The sequence below is a fragment of the Oryzias latipes genome, chromosome 8, assembly GCF_053564925.1.
Source record: "Oryzias latipes strain Hd-rR chromosome 8, Olatipes_Hd-rR_3.1".
Lineage (NCBI taxonomy): Eukaryota > Metazoa > Chordata > Actinopteri > Beloniformes > Adrianichthyidae > Oryzias > Oryzias latipes.
The window spans coordinates 23,139,672-23,167,466 of NC_136244.1; the positions used below are offsets into that span (position 1 = coordinate 23,139,672).

Here is a 27,795-nt window from a genome sequence, read left to right on the forward strand (position 1 = left end):
GGCTGATTTATAATAAATTTCTATTATTTGGGTGCACATAATCGACCACTTCCTGTTACGCAGGCACCGTCAGGTGTACACCCATGAAACTTCAGATTATGAGAGAGGACCCTTCTGAGTATCTCCAGTTTTAATTTCATGCACATCGGACAAAGCAAAGAGAAAATACAGGGCAGAATGTGCCCCATACAATAACTAGGTGGCGCTATAGAGCTCGTCCAAAGTTGTCATATCCATGGGTTCAGAATGGAAGCTTCATCATATCCATTGAAATTCAGTGAGATTGGACAAGGAATGGGCACATGAGAGCAACATTTGTGTGCATGGCGAGACGCCCAACTTTGCCGCTCTGTCAAGACCACACCCCTGCGTTGAAAGATATGTTTTTTATCAGAGTAAACTTCAATGGTTTTTCAACAGGTGGACGTCATTTTGAGGTGTGTCGGCTCATCCTACTTGGAGCAGTGATGCTCCAAGTAAAACATGTCATTTCCTGTTGTCAGCAGGTGGCGCTACACCTTTTCCGTATTCTTCCACTCCAGATGTGTTCAGAGTCAGACTACAATCATGCATACCAATTTGGGATCAAATTGGATTATGCATGGCTGAGTAATGGCCATTTTTCTTTTCATGGCGTGATTTCGAAACGCCTTCGAATTTTGACGTGCCGCCACGGTCACAAACGACCATAAAAACTTAAAAGCTTCGCAATTTAACATCAGACATGTGTCTAGTTTACAAAACCAAAGTTTGGAGTCATTGTTCACAAATCTCTAGGAGGAGTTCGTTCTAGAACGAGGCCTGCAAATGACCAAAACACAGCAAAAATGACATATTGACATCAATATAGCAGACTTCCTGTGCAACTGACAGCTTGGTCCCAAGAGACTTTTTTGTAGGTTTCCATCTGATGAACATGTCCTGTAAATATCAAGCTTGTATGTTAAAGAACATGGCGGGGCTCGCGAAAACAAACATTGTAGGTGGCGCTATCGAGTCATTTTTGTGCACCCATGCGAGAGCTGTATATCTAAGGTGGAGATATGTAAGAGACATCTCATTCTGAAATCTCAGCCTCGTGATACAAACGGTTGATTTTTTATGAATTTTTAATTATCTGACTGCAACGCAATCAACCACTTCCTGTTTGGCGGTGGCTTGCGCAAGCACCGTCAGGTGTACGCCCATGAAACTTTAAACAATGAGAGAAGACCCTTGTGAGTATCTCCTGTTGTAATTTTATGAACGTCTGACAAAGCACAGAGAAAAGATAGGTCAAAATGTGACAAAAAATGTATTTGTTTATATCTAGGTGGCGCTATGGAGCTCGTCCAAGATTGTCATATCCATGGTTTCAGAATGGAAGCATCATCATCTCCATTGAATTTAAGTGAGATCGGACAAGGAATGTGCACGTGAGAGCAACTTTTGTGTGCATGGCGAGACGCCCAACTTCGCCGCTCTGTCACGACCACACCCCCGCATTGAAAGTTATGGCTTTTTGTCAGAGTAAACTTCAATGGCTTTTTAACAGGTGGATATCATTTTGAGGTGTGTCGGCTCATCCTACTTGGAGCAGTGATGCTCCAAGTCAAACATGTCATTTCCTCTTGCCAGCAGGTGGCGCTACACCTGTTCCGGATTCTTCCACTGCAGATGTGTTCAGAGTCAGACTGCAATCATGCACATAAATTTTGGATCAAATTGGATTATGCATGGCTGAATAATGGCCATTTTTCTTTTCATGGCGTGTTTTCAAAATGACCTCGAATTTTGACGCGCCGCCACGGTCACAAACAACCGTAAAAACTTAAAAGCTTCGCAATTTAACATCGGACATGGGTCTAGTTTACAAAACCAAAGTTTGGAGTCATTATTCATAAATCTCTAGGAGGAGTTCGTTCTAGAACGAGACCTGCAAATGTCCAAAATGCAGCAAAAATGACATATTGACATCAATATAGCAGACTTCCTGTGCAACTGACAGCTTGGTCCCAAGAGACTTTTTTGTAGGTTTCCATCTGATGGACATTCCTTGAAAAAATCAAGCTTGTATGTCAAAGCATGTGGCGGGGCTCGCCAAAACAAATTTTGTAGGTGGCGCTATCGAGCCATTTTTGTGCACCCATGTCAGTCTCCCATAAAATATAAAATTTTTCGCGACTCCTGATGTGTGTGCGAAATTTGGTGAGTTTTGGGGTATGTTAAAGGCCTCAAAAAGGCGACTGTTCCGTCGGAAGAAAAATAATAATAATTAAAGCTACAAGTAGCATTTAGCGGGCCCGAGCACGTGCGACCGCTTGGCACGAGCGACCGCCCCGTGAGCAACGCCCTGCTCGAGCCATTCTCGTCGTTTTTTCTTGTCCATTCTGGAGCTCCAAGCTATTGTTAATACGACAGCAGCCTGGGGGGGGGGGGGGGGGGGGGGGCTGTAATCTGTTGCCTTAAGGGACAAAGACTTTTGCATATAGCATGAAAAAAATTCAAGCAATGATGATAATTGCTATCACTGTCCCTAAGGATGAGAACAATAGAACTCATTCAATTTCCACTACAATGTCTAGATGAGTGTCAGCTATGTCTGATAACTTGGCCAATTAGCTGGACCGGGATCTTGCAAAGTGCAGGTGGTTAACGTCCAGTGTAATGAGTCTGTGGACGGCAACAGTACAGCATAGCTTTTGGTTTCCACAAGAGAAGAACTCCTGACACATCTGCCCTAACAGACAACTACAAGAGGAGTTGAAATGTATAACACGGTGAAGGAGTTTTTGTGCAGAAAAAGGTACAATTAGAAAAGCTGGTAGCAGTGACTGCAGATGGGACTCCTGCTATGATCAATAGACAAACAGGTTTCATCACTCACTGTAAAGCTGACCCAGACTTTCCAAAATGTCTGCATTACTGCTGCGTCATTCACCAGCAGGCCTTATGTGCAGAAGTGATTGGCTCTGGACATATAATGACTCTTATTCTGAAAATCGTAAACAACCTCAGCTGCAAAGCAAAACAGCACAGGATTTTTAAGGTGCTATTGGAGGAGATGTCTGTTGAATATGGTGAATATGAACATTGTGAATCTGAACTTGCATTCTTGACTGACATTACTGGAAAACTAAACCACTTGATCTGCGAGCTGCAAGACAATGGCAAAACTATTTTTTTTTGACCAGCCTGCCTGAGCCAGTGTTTTTCTTGTGGGGATCTTTTCTGCCAGGGCTTGTCAGCTTGGTCAGTGGATGTTGCTGCAGTTGTCTCCCTTGCTGGGACAGCTGGAGTTAAACACAGCAGCTCACGGCTCTGAAGTGGACCCCGTTGCTGTCCCAGTCTGGATGGGCACTGTGGCGATGTTCCAATGGCCAGGCTGGCTCCTGGTATAAAGAGATTCCCAAATACCATTTCCTAACCGCAGAGCCAAGGATGTGTTTACATGTTTAGGTCAAAAATGTGATGAACAGCTTCATGTTGTCTAAACATGCCACCCTGTTATTAATCCAGTTGATATGGTTCTCCATCTGTGTCTAGGTGATAGAAAAGCATTTTTTTTTATATTTACAGCTCTAAGCAAACAAACAGTTGTCTATATAAAAGAGCTTTTACAATTGTGCACTTTTAGCAGGTCTCTGAGTTCATGTGACCAATGTATGGTGGATTTTCACAGACCTTGTTTAAAACTGAAGGTGAGAGAGACTTAGAGAAATGGCTTCATTGTTCTGGAGTTCTTTGTTTCATCCACAGAAGAGTAGAATTGGTGATTGATTTTGAAAAGCTGCTGAAAAAAGTATCTTTTCAAATTGCAATTTCTAACTTGGGTTTTACATTTTGTTTTCCATTTTTTGTGCTTTATTTGGGAAGCATTTGTTATTTGTTTGGTGTTTTTAAGGTTCTGCAAATATACACATCATTTTTTAGAGACATTTGTTATCAGTTGTGTTTGTTGATTTGTAGTTTAATTTCATTGGATGTATAGATGTCGTGTGGGGGGGAGGCTCGACAGCAGGTAGGACCCAGGCGCAGAGACGGGAGGCAAACGGGTTCAGGGCAAGTGGGTTTATTTAACTAACAAAAAGCGCTGCAGAGCAGGATGACAAAACTAAAAACAAAAACTTACTGTGGCATGGCAAGGGACATGGACGCCAGACAAGAAGACGTGATCAACATGAGCAGAAGTTAATGGACCAGCACAGGAGGAAGGCAGAGACAAGACTTATATACAGACAGGGCAGACAAGACACAGGTGAACACGATTAGGGCAGATGGGGACCAAAGGAAGTAAAACTCAAAAACATGACAAGACAGGAAACCTTTCAAAATAAAACAGGAAACAGAACCAAACAAGACAGAACAAGAACTAAAGCGGAAAAAAAGACAACAAACTGAAACCATGACAATAGAAAGGAAAAGAAGTTCAAACATTGATTATAAAAAAGGATATAAGAGATAAAAAAAAAGAAAAAGGAAAAGAAAAAAGATAAAATATTGATTTAATTGCATTTTGAATGAATAAAAAACAATGATTAATAGAATCAGAAATCAGAAAAAGTTTTATTGCCAGGTTCAGTAGAGCGCACTTTACAAAACGAGGAATTTGACTTGGTGTATAGTGCAATTAAGAATAAGTTAAAAATTAAGTTAACAACAACAACACACTATATACAGTAGAGTAAGGTGAATTAAAGTGGGAGCACAGATGGGCTGGGATGGTGGGGCCTGTAAGTGGCACCGACAGTCCTTTGGTGGGCGGGGGGGGGGGGGGGGGAGGGGGGGTCACCTGGGGGAGTTGGGGTACTGTTCAGCAGGCTGACTGCAGTGGGGAAGAAGCTGTTCTTGTGGCGCGAGGTCCTGGTCCTGATGGACCGGAGCCTCTTGCCAGAAGGGAGGGGCCGAAAGAGATTATGTCCTGGATGAGAGGGGTTGGCTACAATCCTGGCTGCCCGCCTCCAGGTCCTGGAGATTTGCAGCTCCTGGAGAGACGGGAGGTGGCAGCCGATCACCTTCTCTGCTGAGTGGATGACGCGTTGCAGCTTGGCCTTGTCTCTGGCCGTGGCCGCAGCGAACCAGACTGTGATGGAGGACGTGAGGGTGGATTCGATGATGGCGGTGTAAAAGTCTACCAGCATCTTTTCAGGGAGGTGAAACTTCTTCAGCTGCCTCAGGAAGTACATCCTCTGCTGGACCTTCTTAGTGATGGAGCTGATGTTCTGCTCCCACTTGAGGTCCTGGCTGATGATGGTTCCCAGGAAGCAGAAGGACTCCACAGAGGTCACCGGGGAGTCACAGAGGATGACAGGGGGGAGGGGGGCTGGGGCCTTCCTGAAGTCCACTGTCATCTCCACTGTCTTCAGAGCATTAAGCTCCAGGTTGTTAGCGCTGCACTATGACACCAGCCTGGCTATTTCACTCCTGTAGGCCGACTCATCTCCGTCAGAGATGAGGCCGATGAGTGTGGTGTCGTCAGCAAACTTCAGGAGTTTGACAGACAGGTGACCAGCTGTGCAGCTGTTTGTGTACAGGGAGAGTAACAGGGGTGAAAGGACACAGCCCTGGGGGGATCCGGTGCTTGTGGTCCGAGTATCTGAGACGAGCTTCCCCAGCCTCACATACTGCTGTCTGTCCGTCAGGAAGTCTGTGATCCACCTGCAGGTGGAGTCAGGCACATTCATCTTGGAGAGTTTTTAATACTAAGTCTAGACAGATTTAACACAGGTTTTTGGATGAAAAAGGATTTTTTATAAATCATCTGTTACACTTTTAAGTCTGAAAAAAATATGGAAGGCAGCAAACACAGATCTCTACCGTTTTTAATTTTTTTGTGCTGATATTTGAAAGATAAGTTATGCAAAAAAATAGGTGTTTGCAGTTTTGCCTAAAAAGACGTTTTCGGACCTTTTTGGATCAAATGTTGTCTAAAAGTTCACCTGTAACTTCAATCATTCTGAATTTTTTTAGGAAAACTAAACCACTTCAACTGTGATCTGCAAGGCAATGGTAAAACTATATTTTTTATGGAACAGCCTGCAGTGTTTCTTGTGGGGATCTTTTCTGCCAGGGCTTGCCGGCTTGGTCGGTGGTTGTTGCTGTTACCAATCCAGTTGATATGGTTCTCCATCTGTGTCTAAGTGATATAATCAGAATCAGAATCGTTTATTGTCATTGTACATGGGGATACAATGAAATTGCAGCAGCCTTGGAGTGAAGGAGTTACATAAAATAAAAATAAAAATAGAATAGAAAAAGAAATACTGTATTTACAACTCTTAACAAAAAATGAACAATATGGACAGAAACTGTTAAATATTAAATATTTGTGAATAAAATAGAAAGGAATTACATGAGTTGCTGTGAGCACAGCTTAATAAATATCAAGTTATTGCACAGTGACCTGGTTAGACAGTCAGGATATTGCACGCATTGTAGTAAAATTAGAGTGAGGTGTGGTTGGTGGACGTATGTGCATTCCGTATGATAATTGCCTATGGAAAAAAGCTGTTTCTTAGTCTGTTTGTCCTGGTTCTGATGGACCTGTACCTCCTTCCAGAGGGCAGCAGTTCAAACAGAGGGAAAGCAGAATGGGTGGAGTTAGTGGTGATGCTAGTCACTCTGCTGATGCAGCGAGACTGGTAAATGTCCTTCAGTGAGGGGAGGGGGCAGCCGATGATCCTCTGCGCTGTCTTTACCACTCTCTGGAGACTCTGCCGTTCTGCTTCAGTGCAGTGGGAAAACCACACTGTGATGCCATAGGACAGAATGCTCTCAATGGTTGAGCGGTAGAACGTTACCAGCAGCTCCTGGCTGACGTCGTTCCTCCTAAGTTTTCTCAGGAAGTGCAGGCGTTGCTGGGCCTTCCTGATGACAGTCATGGTGTTGTTAGACCATGTGAGGTCAGCAGAGATGGTGGTGCCCAGGAGGGTGAAGCTGTGGACCCTCTCCACACAGTTTCCATCGATGTAGAGTGGGGGTGGATCTGTTCTGTTCTGCAAACTGGTGGGGGACGAAGATTGGAGGGAGGGAGTCTTTGATGTGTCCCAGGAGCAGCCGCTCCAGACACTTTGTGATTACAGCAGTGAGTGCAACTGGGCGGAAGTCCGTGAGGAAGGCTGTGGATGAGGACTTTTTGAGTATCGGGATGATAGTGGATGACTTCAGGCAAGCAGGGATGAAAGCCTGAGCTAGCGACAGGTTGAAGATTTTTGTGAAGACCTGGGAGAGTTGATCGGCGCAGGCCCGCAGAACCTTTCCGGGAACTCCATCAGGTCCCGCCGCTTTCCTGGGGTTTACCCTGCTGAACATCCGTGCCATCCGTGCCACGTCCATAAAGGCATTGTTTTTATATTTAGAGCTCTAAGCAACCAAACAGTTGTCTATATAAAAGAGCTTTTACAATTGTGCACTTTTAGCAGGCTGAAAAAATTATCTTTTTAAAATTGCCATTTCAAATTTGGGTTTTAAATTTTGTGTTCCATTTTTCTGTGCTTGTATTGGAAGGATTTGTTATTATTTTGTTTAAAAGTGCTACATATTGTATATACACATAATTTATTTAGAGAAATTTGCTATAGGTTGTGTTTTTTGGTTTTGTAGTTTAATTTCATTGGATTTATATTAAGGAAAAGAAGTTGCAGCATTGATTAAAAAAGGATAAAAGAGACATTTACTGTCTAAGTCTTATGTTACATCTGTAGAACTGTACTGAGAGTTGGGTTTTGTTTTGGAGCACATTCATATGTTTTGTTTGTAAAAAAAAAAAGATAAAATATTAAGTTAATTGCATTTTACATGACTAGAAAAGCAATGATTATTCATAAAAATCTATGAAAGACATACAAAACAAATGAAAAAGCAGTCTGCCCTCCCTCTTGTGTCTAAACTATTGTCACCTCACTTCTGGGTTAGTTAGCATATAAACAGGCAGCTGGTGTGTGTGTGTGTGGGGGGGGGGGGGGGGGGGTTGAAATTTGACTCCAGCAACAGGAAAGATTGAGGAGCAGGCTGCAGCATGAGGAAAAGACTGAACCATGTAAGAGGAAATGACATCCTACAGTTGACCAGTTCATTTTATATCTGTAAAGAATATTCAAGAAGCATTTAGACATGTTCAGCTATATGCGTGTTAAACTTGGTGTGGATATTTGAAGCATAAGTAATTTTAAAACACACTTGTTTGGAGTCCAGACGGAAAAAGCACAGGTTTTGGGATGAAAAAGGATTTTTTTTAAATCATCTGTTTCACCTGGACTTCTGAAAAAAATATGGAAGGCAGCAAACACAGATCCCTACATTTAAAAAAATAAATGGTGTTGATATATGATGATTAAGTTATGAAAAAAAATAGGTGTTTGTAGTTTTGCCTAAAAAGACGTTTTCGGACCTTTTTGGATGAAATGTTCTCTAAAAGTTCACCTGTAACTTCAATCATTCTGAATTTTTTTAGGAAGCAGTAGCACATAAATGCCTATGAAAGTTGAATTCTTGGTGCTGATAACCTAAACAGAATTTATGCTAAAAATCTTTGTTCAGTCCAAAATTTCATTAAAAAAATCAAGTGATGAAGTTTCTCGTAGACCCTATAGTGTTACATATCAAAGCTGGAGGTTATTAAAGGCATCTAATTCTGAAATCTCAGCTTCCTGAGACAAACGGCTGATTTATAATAAATTTCTATTATTTGGGTGCACATAATCGACCACTTCCTGTTACGCAGGCACCGTCAGGTGTACACCCATGAAACTTTACATGATGAGAGAGGACCCTTCTGAGTATCTCCAGTTTTAATTTCATGCACATCGGACAAAGCAAAGAGAAAATACAGGGCAGAATGTGCCCAATGCAATAACTAGGTGGCGCTATAGAGCTCGTCCAAGATTGTCATATCCATGGGTTCAGAATAGAAGCTTCATCATATCCATTGAATTTCAGTGAGATTGGACAAGGAATGTGCACGTGAGAGCAACTTTTGTGTGCATAGCGAGATGCCCAACTTTGCCGCTCTGTCACGACCACACCCCCGCATTGAAAGTTATGGTTTTTTGTCAGAGTAAACTTCAATGGCTTTTCAACAGGTGGACGTCATTTTCAGGTGTGTCGGCTCATCCTACTCGGAGTAGTGATGCTCCAAGTAAAACATGTCATTTCCTCTTGCCAGCAGGTGGCGCTACACTTTTTCCAGATTCTTTCACTGCAGATGTGTTCAGAGTCAGACTACAATCATGCACATCAATTTTGGATCAGATTGGATTATGCATGGCTGAGTAATGGCCATTTTTCTTTTCATGGCGTGTTTTCGAAACGACCTCCAATTTTGACGCGCCGCCATGGTCACAAACATCCATAAAAACTTAAAAGCTTTGCAATTTAACATCGGACATGTGTATAGTTTACAAAACCAAAGTTTGGAGTCATTACTCTCAAATCTCTAGGAGGAGTTCGTTCTAGAGCGAGGCCTGCGAATGACCAAAATACAGCAAAAATGACATATTGTCATCAAAATATCAGACTTCCTGTGCGACTGACAGCTTGGTCCCAAGAGACTTTTTTGTAGGTTTCTATCCGATGAACATGCCCTGTTAAAATCAGGTTTGTACTATAAAGCATATGGAGGTGCTCGCGAAAACAAATTTTGCAGGTGGCGCTATCGAGCCATTTTTGTTTACCTATGCCGTTCTCCTATAAAATATGAAATTTTTCGCGACTCCTGATGTGTATACAAAATTTGGTGAGTTTTGGGGTATGTTAAAGGCCTCAAAAAGGCGACGGAAAAGTCGGAAGAATAATAATAATAATAATAATAATAATAATTAAAGCTACAAGTAGCATTTAGCGGGCCCGAGCACGTGCGACCGCATGGCACGAGCGACCGCCCCGTGAGCAACGCCCTGCTCGAGCCATTCTCGTCGTTTTTTCTTGTCCATTCTGGAGCTCCAAGCTATTGTTAATACGACAGCAGCCTGGGGGGGGGGGGGGGGGGGGGGGGGGGGCTGTAATCTGTTGCCTTAAGGGACAAAGACTTTTGCATATAGCATGAAAAAAATTCAAGCAATGATGATAATTGCTATCACTGTCCCTAAGGATGAGAACAATAGAACTCATTCAATTTCCACTACAATGTCTAGATGAGTGTCAGCTATGTCTGATAACTTGGCCAATTAGCTGGACCGGGATCTTGCAAAGTGCAGGTGGTTAACGTCCAGTGTGATGAGTCTGTGGACGGCAACAGTACAGCATAGCTTTTGGTTTCCACAAGAGAAGAACTCCTGACACATCTGCCCTAACAGACAACTACAAGAGGAGTTGAAATGTATAACACGGTGAAGGAGTTTTTGTGCAGAAAAAGGTACAATTAGAAAAGCTGGTAGCAGTGACTGCAGATGGGACTCCTGCTATGATCAATAGACAAACAGGTTTCATCACTCACTGTAAAGCTGACCCAGACTTTCCAAAATGTCTGCATTACTGCTGCGTCATTCACCAGCAGGCCTTATGTGCAGAAGTGATTGGCTCTGGACATATAATGACTCTTATTCTGAAAATCGTAAACAACCTCAGCTGCAAAGCAAAACAGCACAGGATTTTTAAGGTGCTATTGGAGGAGATGTCTGTTGAATATGGTGAATATGAACATTGTGAATCTGAACTTGCATTCTTGACTGACATTACTGGAAAACTAAACCACTTGATCTGCGAGCTGCAAGACAATGGCAAAACTATTTTTTTTGACCAGCCTGCCTGAGCCAGTGTTTTTCTTGTGGGGATCTTTTCTGCCAGGGCTTGTCAGCTTGGTCAGTGGATGTTGCTGCAGTTGTCTACCTTGCTGGGACAGCTGGAGTTAAACACAGCAGCTCACGGCTCTGAAGTGGACCCCGTTGCTGTCCCAGTCTGGATGGGCACTGTGGCGATGTTCCAATGGCCAGGCTGGCTCCTGGTATAAAGAGATTCCCAAATACCATTTCCTAACCGCAGAGCCAAGGATGTGTTTACATGTTTAGGTCAAAAATGTGATGGACAGCTTCATGTTGTCTAAACATGCCACCCTGTTATTAATCCAGTTGATATGGTTCTCCATCTGTGTCTAGGTGATAGAAAAGCATTTTTTTTATATATTTAGAGCTCTAAGCAAACAAACAGTTGTCTATATAAAAGAGCTTTTACAATTGTGCACTTTTAGCAGGTCTCTGAGTTCATGTGACCAATGTATGGTGGATTTTCACAGACCTTGTTTAAAACTGAAGGTGAGAGAGACTTAGAGAAATGGCTTCATTGTTCTGGAGTTCTTTGTTTCATCCACAGAAGAGTAGAATTGGTGATTGATTTTGAAAAGCTGCTGAAAAAAGTATCTTTTTCAAATTGCAATTTCTAACTTGGGTTTTACATTTTGTGTTCCATTTTTTGTGCTTTAATTGGGAAGCATTTGTTATTTGTTTGGTGTTTTTAAGGTTCTGCAAATATACACATCATTTTTTAGAGACATTTGTTATCAGTTGTGTTTGTTGATTTGTAGTTTAATTTCATTGGATGTATAGATGTCGTGTGGGGGGGAGGCTCGAGAGCAGGTAGGACCCAGGCGCAGAGACGGGAGGCAAACGGGTTCAGGGCAAGTGGGTTTATTTAACTAACAAAAAGCGCTGCAGAGCAGGATGACAAAACTAAAAACAAAAACTTACTGTGGCATGGCAAGGGACATGGACGCCAGACAAGAAGACGTGATCAACATGAGCAGAAGTTAATGGACCAGCACAGGAGGAAGGCAGAGACAAGACTTATATACAGACAGGGCAGACAAGACACAGGTGAACACGATTAGGGCAGATGGGGACCAAAGGAAGTAAAACTCAAGAAACATGACAAGACAGGAAACCTTTCAAAATAAAACAGGAAACAGAACCAAAAAAGACAGAACAAGAACTAAAGCGAAAAAAAAGACAACAAACTGAAACCATGACAATAGAAAGGAAAAGAAGTTCAAACATTGATTATAAAAAAGGATATAAGAGATAAAAAAAAAAGAAAAAGGAAAAGAAAAAAGATAAAATATTGATTTAATTGCATTTTGAATGAATAAAAAACAATGATTAATAGAATCAGAATCAGAATCAGGAATCAGAAAAAGTTTTATTGCCAGGTTCAGTAGAGCGCACTTTACAAAACGAGGAATTTGACTTGGTGTATAGTGCAATTAAGAATAAGTTAAAAATTAAGTTAACAACAACAACACACTATATACAGTAGAGTAAGGTGAATTAAAGTGGGAGCACAGATGGGCTGGGATGGTGGGGCCTGTAAGTGGCACCGACAGTCCTTTGGTGGGCGGGGGGGAGGGGGGGTCACCTGGGGGAGTTGGGGTACTGTTCAGCAGGCTGACTGCAGTGGGGAAGAAGCTGTTCTTGTGGCGCGAGGTCCTGGTCCTGATGGACCGGAGCCTCTTGCCAGAAGGGAGGGGCCGAAAGAGATTATGTCCTGGATGAGAGGGGTTGGCTACAATCCTGGCTGCCCGCCTCCAGGTCCTGGAGATGTGCAGCTCCTGGAGAGACGGGAGGTGGCAGCCGATCACCTTCTCTGCTGAGTGGATGACGCGTTGCAGCTTGGCCTTGTCTCTGGCCGTGGCCGCAGCGAACCAGACTGTGATGGAGGACGTGAGGGTGGATTCGATGATGGCGGTGTAAAAGTCTACCAGCATCTTTTCAGGGAGGTGAAACTTCTTCAGCTGCCTCAGGAAGTACATCCTCTGCTGGACCTTCTTAGTGATGGAGCTGATGTTCTGCTCCCACTTGAGGTCCTGGCTGATGATGGTTCCCAGGAAGCAGAAGGACTCCACAGAGGTCACCGGGGAGTCACAGAGGATGACAGGGGGGAGGGGGGCTGGGGCCTTCCTGAAGTCCACTGTCATCTCCACTGTCTTCAGAGCATTAAGCTCCAGGTTGTTAGCGCTGCACTATGACACCAGCCTGGCTATTTCACTCCTGTAGGCCGACTCATCTCCGTCAGAGATGAGGCCGATGAGTGTGGTGTCGTCAGCAAACTTCAGGAGTTTGACAGACAGGTGACGAGCTGTGCAGCTGTTTGTGTACAGGGAGAGTAACAGGGGTGAAAGGACACAGCCCTGGGGGGATCCGGTGCTTGTGGTCCGAGTATCTATCTTTCAGTTGCAGGTCCTAAACTCTGGAATGCTCTCCCTTTTTCTGTGAGGTCTGCCAGAACTGTCAGTAATTTTAAGACTCTTTTAAAAACACATCTTTTTACTCAGGCTTTTAACTCCAGTGAGCATATCTAGTGGGCCAGCTTGTTCATTGTTCATTTTATTAATCTTATTCTTTTATTGTTTTATTGTTCAATTGATTTTATTGTTTTATTCCTATTGTTTCTTTATTGCATCGTATTGTTTGTGATTTTAGTTGATTTTATGTTAAGCACTTTGGTTGCAAATTGATTGAAAATAAATTGATTGTATCTGAGACGAGCTTCCCCAGCCTCACATACTGCTGTCTGTCCGTCAGGAAGTCTGTGATCCACCTGCAGGTGGAGTCAGGCACATTCATCTTGGAGAGTTTTTAATACTAAAGATGTATGAAAGACATACCGAAAAAATATGTCTTTCAGTGTTTAACTGGCTGTCTTTGGATTATGCATGCCTGAGTAATGACCATTCTTACTCCTCATCTCTCTGTTCACTGCTTGCTAATTTACATAGCAGGGGTCCCAGCAGGAGGGGGCGGGGTTGTAACACGACTCCTTCAGCAGAGCCAGGCTGAGAGAGGCTTTGACATGTAAGATGTTAGATGTTAGAATGCCAGATGTTAGAATGACCAGTTCATTTTATATCTATGAAAATATTCAGGGAGCTATGGGACATGTTCAGCTTTAGGTCTGTGAAAATTGGTGTCGATTGTTGAAACATAAGTTACCATAAAAAAATGTTTGTTTGGAGTCTAGACAGATTTAACACAGGTTTTTGGATGAAAAGGATTTTTTATAAATCATCTGTTACACTTTTAAGTCTGAAAAAAATATGGAAGGCAGCAAACACAGATCCCTACCGTTTTTAATTTTTTTGTGCTGATATTTGAAAGATAAGTTATGCAAAAAAATAGGTGTTTGCAGTTTTGCCTAAAAAGACGTTTTCGGACCTTTTTGGATGTAATGCTCTCTAAGATGTCACCTGTAACTTCAATCATTCTGAATTTTTTTAGGAAGCAGTAGCACATAAATGCCTATGAAAGTTGAATTCTTGGTGCTGATAACCTAAACAGAATTTATGCTAAAAATCTTTGTTCAGTCCAAAATTTCATTAAAAAAATCAAGTGATGAAGTTTCTCGTAGACCCTATAGTGTTACATATCAAAGCTGGAGGTTATTAAAGGCATCTAATTCTGAAATCTCAGCTTCCTGAGACAAACGGCTGATTTATAATAAATTTCTATTATTTGGGTGCACATAATCGACCACTTCCTGTTACGCAGGCACCGTCAGGTGTACACCCATGAAACTTTACATGATAAGAGAGGACCCTTCTGAGTATCTCCAGTTTTAATTTCATGCACATCGGACAAAGCAAAGAGAAAATACAGGGCAGAATGTGCCCAATGCAATAACTAGGTGGCGCTATAGAGCTCGTCCAAGATTGTCATATCCATGGGTTCAGAATGGAAGCCTCATTACCTCCATTGAATTTCAGTGAGATTGGACAAGGAATGTGCACGTGAGAGCAACTTTTGTGTGCACGGCGAGACGCCCAACTTCGCCGCTCTGTCACGACCACACCCCCGCATTGAAAGTTATGGTTTTTTGTCAGAGTAAACTTCAATGGCTTTTCAACAGGTGGACGTCATTTTGAGGTGTGTCGGCTCATCCTACTTGGAGCAGTGATGCTCCAAGTCAAACATGTCATTTCCTGCTGCCAGCAGGTGGCGCTACACTTGTTCCAGATTCTTCCACTGCAGATGTGTTCAGAGTCAGACTACAATCATGCATATCAACTTTGGATCAGATTGGATTTTGCATGGCTGAGTAATGGCCATTTTTCTTTTCATGGCGTGTTTTCAAAATGACCTCTAAGTTCGACGCGCCGCCACGGTCACAAACATCCGTAATACCTTTAAAGCTTCGCAATTTAACATCGGACATGTGTTTAGTTTACAAAACCAAAGTTTGGAGTCATTATTCATAAATCTCTAGGAGGAGTTCGTTCTAGAACGAGGCCTACAAATGTCCAAAATAGAGCAAAAATGACATATTGACACCAATATAGCAGACTTCCTGTGCGACTGACAGCTTGGTCCCAAGAGACTTTTTTGTAGGTTTCCATCTGATGAACATGTCCTGAAAAAATCAAGCTTGTATGTCAAAGCATATGCGGGGGCTCGGGACAAATGTCACTGTAGGTGGCGCTGTCGAGCTGTTTTTGTGCGCCCATGCCAATCTCCTGTAAAATACGAAATTTTTCGCGACTCCTGATGTGTGTGCCAAATTTGGTGAGTTTTGGGGTATGTTAAAGGCCTCAAAAAGGCGACTCTTCCGTCGGAAGAAAAAGAATAATAATAATAACTCTTACAGATACAATAGGGTCCTTGCACTACGTGCTCGGGCCCTAATAATAATCCGAGTAAATACAATAGGGTCCTTGCACTACGTGCTCGGGCCCTAATAATAATAAACCTAACAGATACAATAGGGTCCTTGCACTCCGTGCTCGGGCCCTAATAATAAACCTAACAGATACAATAGGGTCCTTGCACTCCGTGCTCGGGCCCTAATAATAAACCTAACAGATACAATAGGGTCCTTGCACTCCGTGCTCGGGCCCTAATAAACCTAACAGATACAATAGGGTCCTTGCACTCCGTGCTCGGGCCCTAAATATGTGGTGTTTATGGCTCTCTTGGCCAAAAAGGTTCCCGACCCCTGGTCTAGAGCTTGGAGAGTAGTCTGCAGGTATTTTATGCACCAAGAAGATGTTCTCTCCAACGGAGCCCTCTGCCAGACATCCAAAACAAAAAAATTGTTCCCTCGAATTATTAATTTGTGCGCAAGAATTAGTATTTTGTGTGCACAAATTAGTCATTTGTGGCCACAAATTGGTATTTTTTTTACTGTTTTTTTAGGCACAAATTTGCAATTTTTGTATCTTAAATTCCCACTTCTAATCTGTGCCCTAATTTGCTGGCACAAAATATAGATTTTTTTTTATCCAAAAAATACTAATTTGTGCTCATAAACTGTTAATTTGTGCATTTTTAATAAGGCCTGCACGGAGGCACAGTTAGCAGTGGTTAGTGTGAGTGTGCATGGGTATGTGATTGTGGCCCTGTCCAGGGTGTACCCAGCCTTCACCTGCAAGTGGCTGAGATAGGCTCCGGCAACCCCGTGACCCCGAAAGGGACAAAAGGAGTAGAAGATGAATGAATGAATGCATGAACATTTTTAATTTGTGTTCACAAAATCCTGATTTGCATGCTCAAATAGTTGATTTGTGAGCATAAAATGCTGACTTGAGTCCATGAAATGCTATGATGAGCGCACAAAATACTACTTTGTGGGACAAAATAATTGTCATGTCGTGTAAGTGAGAAGAACCGAAAGTAAAGCCTTTAAAATTGAAAACTTTTTTATCTATGTGTAAATGACCATAAATTATAAATAAGATCAATATCTGATAGTATTAAGTAGTAAAGAGTGATCTTTGCAAAGATACTTCCTCTCTGTGGATGGTTTCCAGTACCTTCTTGAATCTATGCCACTGAGGATTAAGGCAGTTCTGAAGCCAAAAGGGCACCCAACCTGATACTAGCGAAAGTTAAACACAGGATGCTTGAATCAAGAATAAACGTCTTCCTTTTTCTAGATTTTTTTATTGTTTTAAAACACATTTTTAAAGACTCGATCTAAAACTAGCAAGAATTAGATTCTCGCTGTTTTCTGCCAGTTGTGGTTGAAGCCCGAGAGGAGTGGTGGAGTAGAATAGAAGTGTGTTATTGAGAGGATGGCAGCTGTAACTTGTGGCAGCTCTCCGATTAAAGGTTTTACCCGCCGAGGACTGATCCTGCCCCTCCACTTCCTTCTGATCCCTTCTTCCTGCTCTGAGCCTTTCCAGCTCTGTGGTTTCCCTGCAACACTGGCAGGGAAAACGCTTTGGAGCATGGAAAGAGGCAGAGCTGAAATGAAAAGGGGGGAGATGGATTTATTTGTATTAGACTTTGGGGAAGAACCATTCAGGATAAATATGCAGCAGGGTGAATGCTGGGGCCTGCAGTCCACAGGCTGATTACCAACCCATTGCTGTGCTATGGAAATTGCAGCTTCTACTTAAACCATTCATCATAGTGACACATCCATCCACGAATGCAGACTTTTATTATCATTTTCAATGTATTATTCTAAGTGGGGATAAACTGATCCTCAGTGCTAAAATATTCCTCATTATTCTGTCATTGTCCTGTGCTGTTCCCACTGCCCTGCTTAAATAAGTAACAGCGGAGAGGCGGGATAGAAGATTTTCTCGAGTCTTCAGAGAACAAAAGGCTGACATGTTACAGGATTCCTCACCTGTGGTCTCTACGATGCCCTCAAGAATCACCACAATCTCAAACTGCTCATTCATGAGTGAGCGCTGGGACAAGTCGAAGAAAGGACTCTTGGGATTGATTTCGTGACAAATGGTGAGGGGGGACACGAGGAAGAGCTGATCGGCGCCCGTCCCAAAGCCGACGTCCAGCTCGCACTGGTCCAGAGGCAGGAACTCGCCCTCGGGAGTCTGACGAGACTAGACAGCAAGATGAGACGGACAGAAGAGACAAAAAGAGACACAATGAGCATCTGTTTTCTCCATGCAGGGAAACACCTCTTGTACTTGAATCTGATCACAATTTCTGCCAGTTTCTGTACGGAAAGTTGAGTTTTACCTCAAATTAATCTACAGAATCATTGAAGGCATGTATCATTCATCACTTAAACTTCATATGAGCATGCATGGCAATTTTGTACAACTTTATATACCATCAATAACATCTAAAGTGACTAGAACAATAATAAAGATGATTTATCCTGACTGTTTCTCTATTTAATCATATTTATGTTTAAATTTCATTATTAAAGTAAAATTGACCTTTAGTTTGTTGTTTTGTAAAATAATTTATTTTTAAACCTAAATGTTTAATGACAATTGGTAAACTGTAAATGGCGTAGACTTGTATAGCGCCTTTCTTCCTACAAGGACAAAGCGCTTTACAGTCACAGACCCATTCACCCAGTCACACACACGCACACATCCACACACTGGTGGCCGCTCCGCTGCCAAACACAGGCGCCCGCCTACCACCAGAGGCAAGGTGGGGGTTCAGTGTCTTGCCCAAGGGCACTTCGACTCATGGGCGTGCAAGGCGGGAATCGAACCTGCAACCTTACGATCATAGGTCGACCGCCCTACCGCTGCACCACAGCCACCACAATTAACTAACAGTTGTCGATTGAATAAAGAAAAAAACAACTTTAACCCAAAATTTTCACAAAAATTCAATATATGGATATTTTCAGAAAGTCCTTCCTGATAATATTTTCCTTCCTTTTGAAGGAAAATTGTTTTATTTTGATAAAATCTCATGACCAAGAAAACAGATAAAAAAAACAAAACAACAATAAACTTTTTCTGAATAATAAAAACAAAAAATACATTAAAGCGTTTGTGTAGTTTTTCTTCATTCTTCAGAGTCAATACATTTATATTGTGTTCTGTGTTTGTTTCTGTGCAGTGATTCTGTTGGGTTTCTGGGTTCAGATTTGTGTTCCAAATGACGGATGAATGTGATTGGGTCAGTTTAGATGGGGGGGCTGGAGGACTAAGTCAGTGTAAGGGGTTGTTGGAGGAGTATGAGGGAAGAAGGAATGCATACATTTGTAGAAGTTGATTGTCACTCCTGAACATGGCGTTTGTTTTGGCCCACGTCACAGCAACTGTTGAGACTGCATTGACAGATACCAAACCGTCTCTGACTCTTATTATTTCCAGCCAGACGTTATGTTTATAAAAGAAAATCTGCTAAAACTAAAGTTGATACAACTTTTGATTAAGTTTATCCTCATCCTCTGTAAAATCTCTGCAGCTTGCGTTAAACTCTATTTGTACACTAGATTTTGTGAAAATCCATATTTGGAGTAAAGACTCCTGGTTTTTGTCTGTTAAAAGCAGATGTCTTTTATTCTGAAGTCGAGGGCTCTTCTGTTTCTTCACTGTATCTTTTATTCCAGAAGACGTTTTCCTGTTACGTCCCTCTTCAGAGAGGAGGGAGAAAATAGGTAACATAAAGAAGATTATGATAACCGGGCGGGGTTAAGGTTGGCCACACATCCGCTTATTCGGTGACACAAAGAAATCCAAAAGAAACTTTGGGAGAATAATCAACAAAACAGCAAAGGGGGAATAAATGAGGATATAACTTAAATTCTCAGGCTTTATGGCAAGTCAACTACGATATAAATACAAAACTCCAAATTACTCAAAATGCAAACAAAAGACCACAAGAGTAAATCCAACAAAAGGACAAAACCAGATTCAAACTAAGGGGGAAACCAGAGGCTTTCCCGAGCTAAGGCCAGGCAGACAGCAGGGGCAGGCTGAAGGAACAAATTCCCACTCAGGAATGCAGCCGCCACTGGAGCGGAGGATCCTGGGAGCTTTTAAAGCTTCCCTCCAAGCCAGGCGATTGGTAGCAGCCTCAATCAGCACTGCAGAGGGGGCGGAGTCAGCAGCTGTGCAGGAGCTGGACTTCTGCAGGAGCTAGAAAACATTCACACACCTAAAACAAGCAGACACTACCAGGGGCCTGTTTCAGAAAGGAGGTTAAGTGTAAACTCTGAGTGCGTTAACCCTGAAATCAGGGAAACCCTGGGTTTTCCGTTTCAGAATGGGAGGTTTGTTAAACCAGAGAAAGCAGAGTAAGTCAAACCCGTTTCTGAAAGAGAGGTAACTTATACTCGGAGTCAGTGTCCATGGTTACTTGCGCTGTGAACCTAACCTGGTCAGGAGCAGGTTTTATTCTCTAAACTCAAGGTTTCTGCCGGTCCCCTCCCCTTTTTAAAGACGAAGCGGTATTTTTCGCTTTAACCTTTATTGCCCACATTCCCGTCACACAGAGACGGTCTAAGTGACAAGAATGGCTTGTCCTGTTTTGGAGGACCCAATAGACGAGGAGGCTGCATTAATTCGTAAAGAATTACATTTACGTCGTACGAGGATTTTGAGAAGACTCGATTTTTTTGTCATTTCCCCATACGTTTTTGTTTGAGCATTACCGTTTTTCGTTGCAGTCAATTACATATATACAATGAAAACAACATTAGGTATTGCTATGTAGATGTTTCATATGTCAAATATTGTCAACAAAGCCTACATCCATGACATGCTCAAATTTGACCTGATTGAATTATGTTTTTATACTTCATTTTTAGCAGCTGCCATGTTCTTTTAATTCCTGCAGGATTGAATCTATATGAAAATGAAATCAGGGACATTGAATTAGATTAATGTAACAATTACTTTTTGGAAACACAATTTGCTAGTACTGCTTACTTTCTTAATCCCATATAAACCTATACCACTTGATCAATACAAGGGTAGTGTTGCAGCGTGTATGTGCTGAGCGGGGTGCGATCCACGAGAGACAAGGGGAGGGGCGATTGCAGGTGCAGATGGGGGGGGGGGGGGGTGAGCACGGAGCGGAGGTGTGTGCGTGGTATATATTGTGTGTTCGGAGGACGGAGCACTTAGTTAAATAAAGAGAAGGTGTCATTAACTGTTTTGGAGTCATTCTTTATCCGCTCTGGAGGTTGAGGGTTTCCAACGGGAAGTGAACCCCGAAGGAGAATTCCCTTCGGCCCTGAAGGAAATCTCCCCTGCGCCTCTGACCACGGTCGGAAAGACGAGAGAAAAGAAAGGAGAAGTCTTCGCGCAGCGAAAGGTTCAACAGTAGACAAAAGTTCACTTTTAAAATCACAATTGCATGTATTAATATTAAACCGACCAACGTTTGCAAGAGGGGAAGGTTAACAAAAAAGTCCTCTAAACATTACCGACGTTAAATGCATCCCCCCCCCCCCCCCCCCCCCCAGATTGGTTCTGTACACTATGCAGCATTTCATGCATTTACACCAGGAATGAGACTTCAAAAGTACACCTAAATATCGCCATTTTTTATTTCAGTCCTTACGCTATTTAAAAAGTTATTACAGTCAATATTTTATAACAATGATTTAAATGCAAACTTCCGCATTAACTTGAGCAGCTATGTTTTCCCACGCTAACTGTCTCTGTTTTGCAGATGCAGCGGTGTTGCTTTTCTTCTGGAATATGTGCTCATATTCACTGTAACTCTGCAGCAGCACGTCAAGTTCAGCTGGCGAAAAATACGCAGACCTCTTTTTTTCACGGTTGCCATGGTGACTCGTGATATCTGCGCTCCATTGATAATGGCTTCTTATAGTCGCGGTGCGCACGCTCACCTCCGAATCAGTCCACTCAGAGTTGATTGACCTAACTCGGATCAGCTTCTCTGAAACAGAAAACTCAAAGTTGTTAATCTCTCGATTGACCAACTCAGAGTTCAAGTTCAACCTCAGAGTTGGTTGAACCTCCTTTCTGAAACAGGCCCCAGGGGTTGTAACATTTCCAAATACGTTTGCTTTTGTTAACATTGCCATCCTGGGGTTTTCAATTTAGCAGTCGGTGCTATAAGAAAATAGCAGATGTATTTTCAACTTGACATGCGTCACGATTGAGTTGGATTGGGTGGAGAGAATCCAGTAGTTTTTCCAAAATAAAACTAAAGACTCAGATTTGAAATAAAACTGAAAAAAAGTGTTTTTCTCAGCAGCCTGGTACCAACTGTCCTCTGGATCGGTACCGATCTACAATCTGGGGGTTGGGGACCACTGGTCTTATCCTTTCTGTTGTATTTTCTTACAGTTGCATGACTAATATATCATCTTATACCTCTGTTTAGAAAAAATCCTCTTCACATCACCAAATATATTGAGAGTGGAGCGCAGCAGTATGGTTACAAGTACGATGAAATCACCATCTGCAGAAAATCTCTGTTAAATATTGAGTGTCATAAAAATTAGTTTTTTTTATTGTTTTCTACAAACTGATGATTTTTTTTTTACATTTTTATTTGTAATAAAGATAATCCACTATAATCTGGAGCTGGTGAATGCTAACAGCTCTTATGCTAAGACCTGCTCCAATGTTTTAGTTGTTCTGCTTTCATGGAGCTCAAGAGTGGGTGTTGTGATGGAGAAAATGAGAATAAATTGTTGTAAAAACTTTGCTTTGACCTAAACTTTCACATTATTTTTTGTAGGATAGTTTCACTAAAAGAAAATAAGTGAAAAAGCAGATTTTAACAGGGACTCTTCCTTAAATAAGATGTTTTTTAATCTTTTATTCCGGTTTGGTTGTCTGACTTTTTCATGTCAACTTTCTCGATCTTGTGTTAGACTTTACTTGCAAAAATGATTCCTTTATCTTACAGTTGAAAAGGGAAAACTGATCGCAGAGATTGACAAGCCAGACTTCTTATCTCACACGGCTTAGTCTTGTTTGCTCACAGAGCTGGCAATGAAAACACCCACTAAATCTCAATCATAAGCTAATGTGAAGCTGTCACGCTGACAGAAGCCGTCCACGGAGAGACAGGAACTCCAAAGAGCTCAAAACCATCAGTACTAGTTTCTGCCTCAAAACGTAGCAGCCATGCAGCTTAAACTCTTTCTGCACAGCAGCTTCTAATCAGAGCAGTGTCTCATCAGCCTTCCAGGTCAAACTTCATGATCATTTTTTTCTGGGATAGAGACCTGTGAATGAAGTGTAAAAAACAAAAAAAAACGAACGCATTTTCTTAGCTTTAATCCTCTGTGCAAACATTCATCAGGATTCATGAAGACAGACTTTGTGGACGATTGCAGAACTTTCCTCCATTTGTCGTTCTTTAGCTGAGAGAAAATCTACATTTTCTGTCTTTGTCACTTAGAGTTTAGGATAAACGACCGCATGCAAATACTGAGAGACCCCGCTGGCATTCTGCTGCACTCCACACAGACTCAGAGATCATGGAACTTGTCACGTTTTTCTTTTTTTTTGTCGTTTTCCTCTGAGTGTGACATTCTGTCCTCACAAATGAACAGATTTGTCTCTGATGGGAAGACAGAGACCCTTCACTCACTTTCTACTCACTTCTTTGGGTTTAGTGTGCAGAAGAAGCTCAATGTGAGCAAATTTTTGCACAAAATTGTAACTCTGCCTCTGTCTGCAGGTCTGATCATTGATGAAATCTGGATTTTTCCCCCAAAATAGAAATGTCAGTGGTGTTAATGGTACTTAGGGATAAAGACAGGAGAGACATTGATTACACCTGAAGTTTGATGATCTCTTAACACCCACATACAGTCTGTAAAGTAATCAGTCTTTGCTGGAGGAGAAAGGTGGTCTCAATAAAATACATTAAAGTACAACCTCTGTATAGTTACATGATCTCCTGACTTGACTTGACTACTCTAACATGTTCTGGCATTTTTCTGATGATGGAGAACGAATATTGAATAAGAATTTGGCTCATTTTTAAATTGTTGTGAATCAGGAGCAGATGAAAATGTGGTCAAGAAGAGCTTATTTAAGATGTAGAAAATGGGCGACAAGCTCCCTGCTCCGAGCTTTCAGCCACAGGGTGGGCCGCTCTGCAGAAAGTTTGTCCTAGAAAACGTTTTTGTTGTAAAATATTCAAATAATTTACATGCCAACCTCTTTGGGGATTTTTGGTTGCATTCACTCCTCCATCTTTCATCCCTCCATCCATGTTTGCTTTGTTCATTTCATCTTCCATGTTTCCTATTTTTCAAATTCTCACATACAATTGAGATTTAATGATCTTTGCCCAAACTGTTCTGGTTTCCTTGATCTTTTTGACGCTCTCTCCTGGCTCCTTCAAAGCTGAACAGCGGATTGCTTCCTGGCTCAAGAAAGTATGCGAGCAGTGTGAGCCAAAACACCGTGAAGAAATCCTCCCCTGCTTTCCACGGCATCACGGCGCAAAAACAGAAAAGCAAAACTCCTCATCCAGGCGTGGGCTGATGGCCACAGGCCAACTTCAAACCAAAGGTCAGTGGGTCTGTACATTTCAGTTAGAGTGGTGAAAGACTCGTACGTATGTCAGACACAGCATGGCTCCTCTGTCTGCAACATCTAAGGTGGATGTTCAGGCTGACGTACAGAGCAACGACACGTTTGTCACTTTTTTAAAGGGCAGTGTCTGCCTTCTCTCCCTGCAGTGCCGGATGGAGCCTGTGTAAAAAAAAAAAAAAAGTAAAAGCGTTTTACGAATATTATTCCAGCTTGTTGGAAAACATGATCTTAAAAGGGTTTCCCTCTTTTCCAGATCCTGTTTTTGAGTAGATCTGTGTAAAACCTTCTTTTTTCCTGCTTGGGATTGACCACTACGATCTGTGTGAAACGACCCAGAAGCAACTAAGATGCAGGCATGAAAAAAAGATTTGATGTTTCCTTTGTGATCTTTTTTAGCATAAAACAAACTGGATCATAAAAGATTTTTTTAGCTCTTAATTATCTGCATTCAAATTGTTTTCATGCACGCAGATTTCCAAAGAGTGTTACAAAATCCAACAAGTTATTCCAGTCAAGTGTGCACCCGAGAAAATCCAGACAGTCCCACTTCAATCACCTTTTGAGCTATTTTCAAAGTGTTCCCAGTGGTCTTTTTTATGATTATGCCATCTTAAGCCAAAATCAGGAAACCTGTGCTGTGTAGCTCCACTGATGTGTGGATGCGTATGAATGTCCCGGTGATGGTCCCACAGTGGCAGCCACGCCTCTGTCAGTCTGCTCCAGGGCAGCTGTGGCTACATCAGTAGTTTACCATCAACAAGTATGAATGAATGATGGACACATTGTAAGCTTTGAGCATCTGGAAAAGAGCAGATAAATCGAATCCATTATTATTAATATTATAATTATTATTATAATTTCTGCAGAGCGATGGGAGTTCATCAGAAAATCACCTCTAAGTTGGTGCGGGACATTGACTGTATAGGAGAACTGGGCTGAGCGAGTGTGACGTCATCCAGCAAAATGAAGCCCATTCAGTCGCCATTTTTCCACGTCACCATTTGGAGCCAGATGATGTAAGTAAACAGTGATTGGTCTGAGTCACCATTTCTATTGCAACTACTATCACCAGAGTCCACACCTCTTCCACTGACGGTGAGCTCGGGAGAATCTGTCAATCAAACTTTTAGCGCGGGGGGCCAGCAGGCATCATATGCTTTTATTGAGGCATCTGATTGGTCAGTTTATAACTTGAATGACTTGCTATAAAAAAAATCATGAAAAAACGTTTGCATTAGCAAGCAGATGTTTAAAGAGGTAGCAGAGCTAGAATGATTATACTGACAAATGGAATGAAGTAAGCCTGCCCCTACTTCCCATCATCATTTACAAGCTCTCCCCCTAACATACAGCCCTTCTTAACCCCACCTAACATTACTGGAGCAAAAAAAAGTGTTGCGTAGTTTTGAAGTTATCCAGCTCTACAGTTTGGATCCAGATTCTAGCTCGGATGAGAAAAAAATGACGACATACGTGTATCTGGTTGTCTATAAGTGAATGCATCAGAATGGAGCAGGGAGCTTGTGTCTTGCTGATGTTGATCACACCTACAACTGATACTTATTCACAAGGATCTGAATATTCGTTGTGAATAACCAATACTCTTTTTTTTCTTTTTTTTGGCTCCATCGCAAATTTGTGATTCAAGTTAAACTTCTCTCTTCTCAGGTTTGGATGAATTCTGGTTATCAGTGTTCCTGCAGGACGTTTCATTTTTCACATTTATCAGAAAAGACTGAAAATGGATTATTTTTGTGTGCTAACCTCTGCCCATGAAGGGCACCGACAGCAATGCCTTTCTGTAATTTAATCAGCCTGCAAAGGGAGATTTTTAACTCAACATTTGTAATCTCTCATAATCCCGAAACACTAAACCTGAGAAGATGCCATTTAGCGTTAGGTAAACCCATAATAAAGCAGAAAACCTGACGAAGTGGGTTCAGATTTGTGCCGTCTGTCTGACGAGAAAAGACCTGGGTTGTGGATGCGGCTGGAGAAGGAAGCCAGGTTTTTGAAAGCCCGTCTTTGTCCTTTACACAGTGTGTCATTCCAATTTAAAATGATTCCTCCTCCTGAGGATGGCTGGAGGGGGATGGCAGTTCAACAGCACCACCAACGTCTCCATCCAGGAAGCGCAGTGCAAGCGTTCCCGGATTTTTTTGGTAGCCGAGCGCCTGGATGTGACGGGTAATATTTAAATGCTTGTGTATCCAAAACAGTGCCTTTGCTTCCACCGTGACTCGACTCGCTCCTGAGTGGAGGGGGCTGCGCTCTGGCAGAGCCGCCCTGTCTGTAAGAAAGTCTTTGAAGTGAAAGAACAAGGTTAGACCACAAAGCCCTGGAGGGGGAAAAAAAGATAATACTAAGGAGCGAACAGTGGAGGCTGTGTTTATTGTTTTCCACAGACAGGAGGGGTTTTGAAAGGATGTGGGGCAGGAACAGAGGTTTCTGAATGCAAACGGATTTTAGGTCCAGAAAGCAAAATAACATAAGCTGTGGCTCAGATCCAGTGATCTTTTTCGCCCTTGCAATGTCTCAAAATGACAAAAGCTGTTTCTGGCCCATATGAAGAATGTTGTTGACTTTATAGGTAAATCCCAAATGCGTGATTGCATAGAACACCACCGGGACAGTTTACCTCCTCGGCGCATGTGAGGGCAGCTCGTTCCTCCCTGCATGCATCATTAAGCTGACCGGCACTGTGTTCCACGAGGATGTGCGGAGGAGAACACAGGCATAAACAAGCTCCAAACACCTCGCTAATGCTGTTTGTCTTCTTTATTGCCCATTTCGCTCTCTGAGCATAGATGGGGCTGGAAAGAGCTCTATTACTATAATTAAAAGCGGAGCCAATAGACCCTGCTGCTGTTTGAGCTCATTTTCTGCATTGCTGCTTGTTTTCAGAGTGTGTGCTTCATTAGCTGTGTTTAGTCCAAAAATCTGCTTTACTCTTCATTAGTAGCCAGGATTCACACCATGCACAACAGTGGACAATCTGGGACTTCTTTTTGGTGATTTTTGGAACAGATTCTTTGCAGAAAGATTTTAAAGAAAAGCATAATTCATAATAGAAAGGTTCTTCCTTTTCTTTTTATTAATACGGAGCTTTTGATTGCTTTAGAGAAATCCCAATCACATCAGAATTAGCTATATTGGCCACGAATGAGTCCACACAAGGAATTGGGCTTCAGGGTCTTATGCTCTTATGTAAAACGAAAGGAAATGGAAAACAGGCGCAAAGCATAAATAGGTGTGAAAAATAAAAAAGATAAACACAGCATATAACATTTTGTCTTGACATACTTTATCTTTTCAGCCCTCCTGTTACAGCTGTCCATAGCAGCTGGTTTAAGAAAGAAAAGCCAAGCATCCATCTCTTCCACAGATGTTGCTTTTGAAATCAGAGTTTTGATGTGAGCATGACAAAAATTGGAAGGTTAAAATTTTAATCTTTTATGCGACCGATTATTTAAAAAATCTAATGGTCCAACAAAAGAGATGCTATTAGACTTACCTTAAGAAAATGATTTTATTTTTACTTCAAATTAATTTTTTTTTCATTTTCTAATTAAAAGAAAGGGTTTAGGTCACGGATGGCCTTTTATATCTTTCCTCTCTGTCTCCTTGTTTGACCCCCT

General features: G+C 42.0%; 1 protein-coding gene and 1 long non-coding RNA gene across 4 annotated transcripts in view; one reads left to right on the forward strand and one right to left on the reverse strand.

The window, feature by feature from the left end:
- The window catches only part of LOC110015459 (uncharacterized), a 160,765-nt gene extending 136,652 nt beyond the window's left edge, over positions 1-24,113 (forward strand). For both annotated transcript variants that reach the window (XR_013657817.1, XR_013657816.1), the window contains exon 5: positions 23,966-24,113. This is a non-coding gene — a long non-coding RNA (uncharacterized LOC110015459). The remainder of the gene's footprint in view (positions 1-23,965) is intronic.
- LOC144994324 (G protein-activated inward rectifier potassium channel 1-like) overlaps positions 1-27,795 on the reverse strand; it is a 64,551-nt gene that overhangs the window by 35,148 nt on the left and 1,608 nt on the right. For both annotated transcript variants that reach the window (XM_078951831.1, XM_078951832.1), the window contains one exon: positions 17,533-17,749. In XM_078951831.1, coding sequence (XP_078807957.1) covers positions 17,533-17,749 — 217 coding nt within the window. The remainder of the gene's footprint in view (positions 1-17,532; positions 17,750-27,795) is intronic.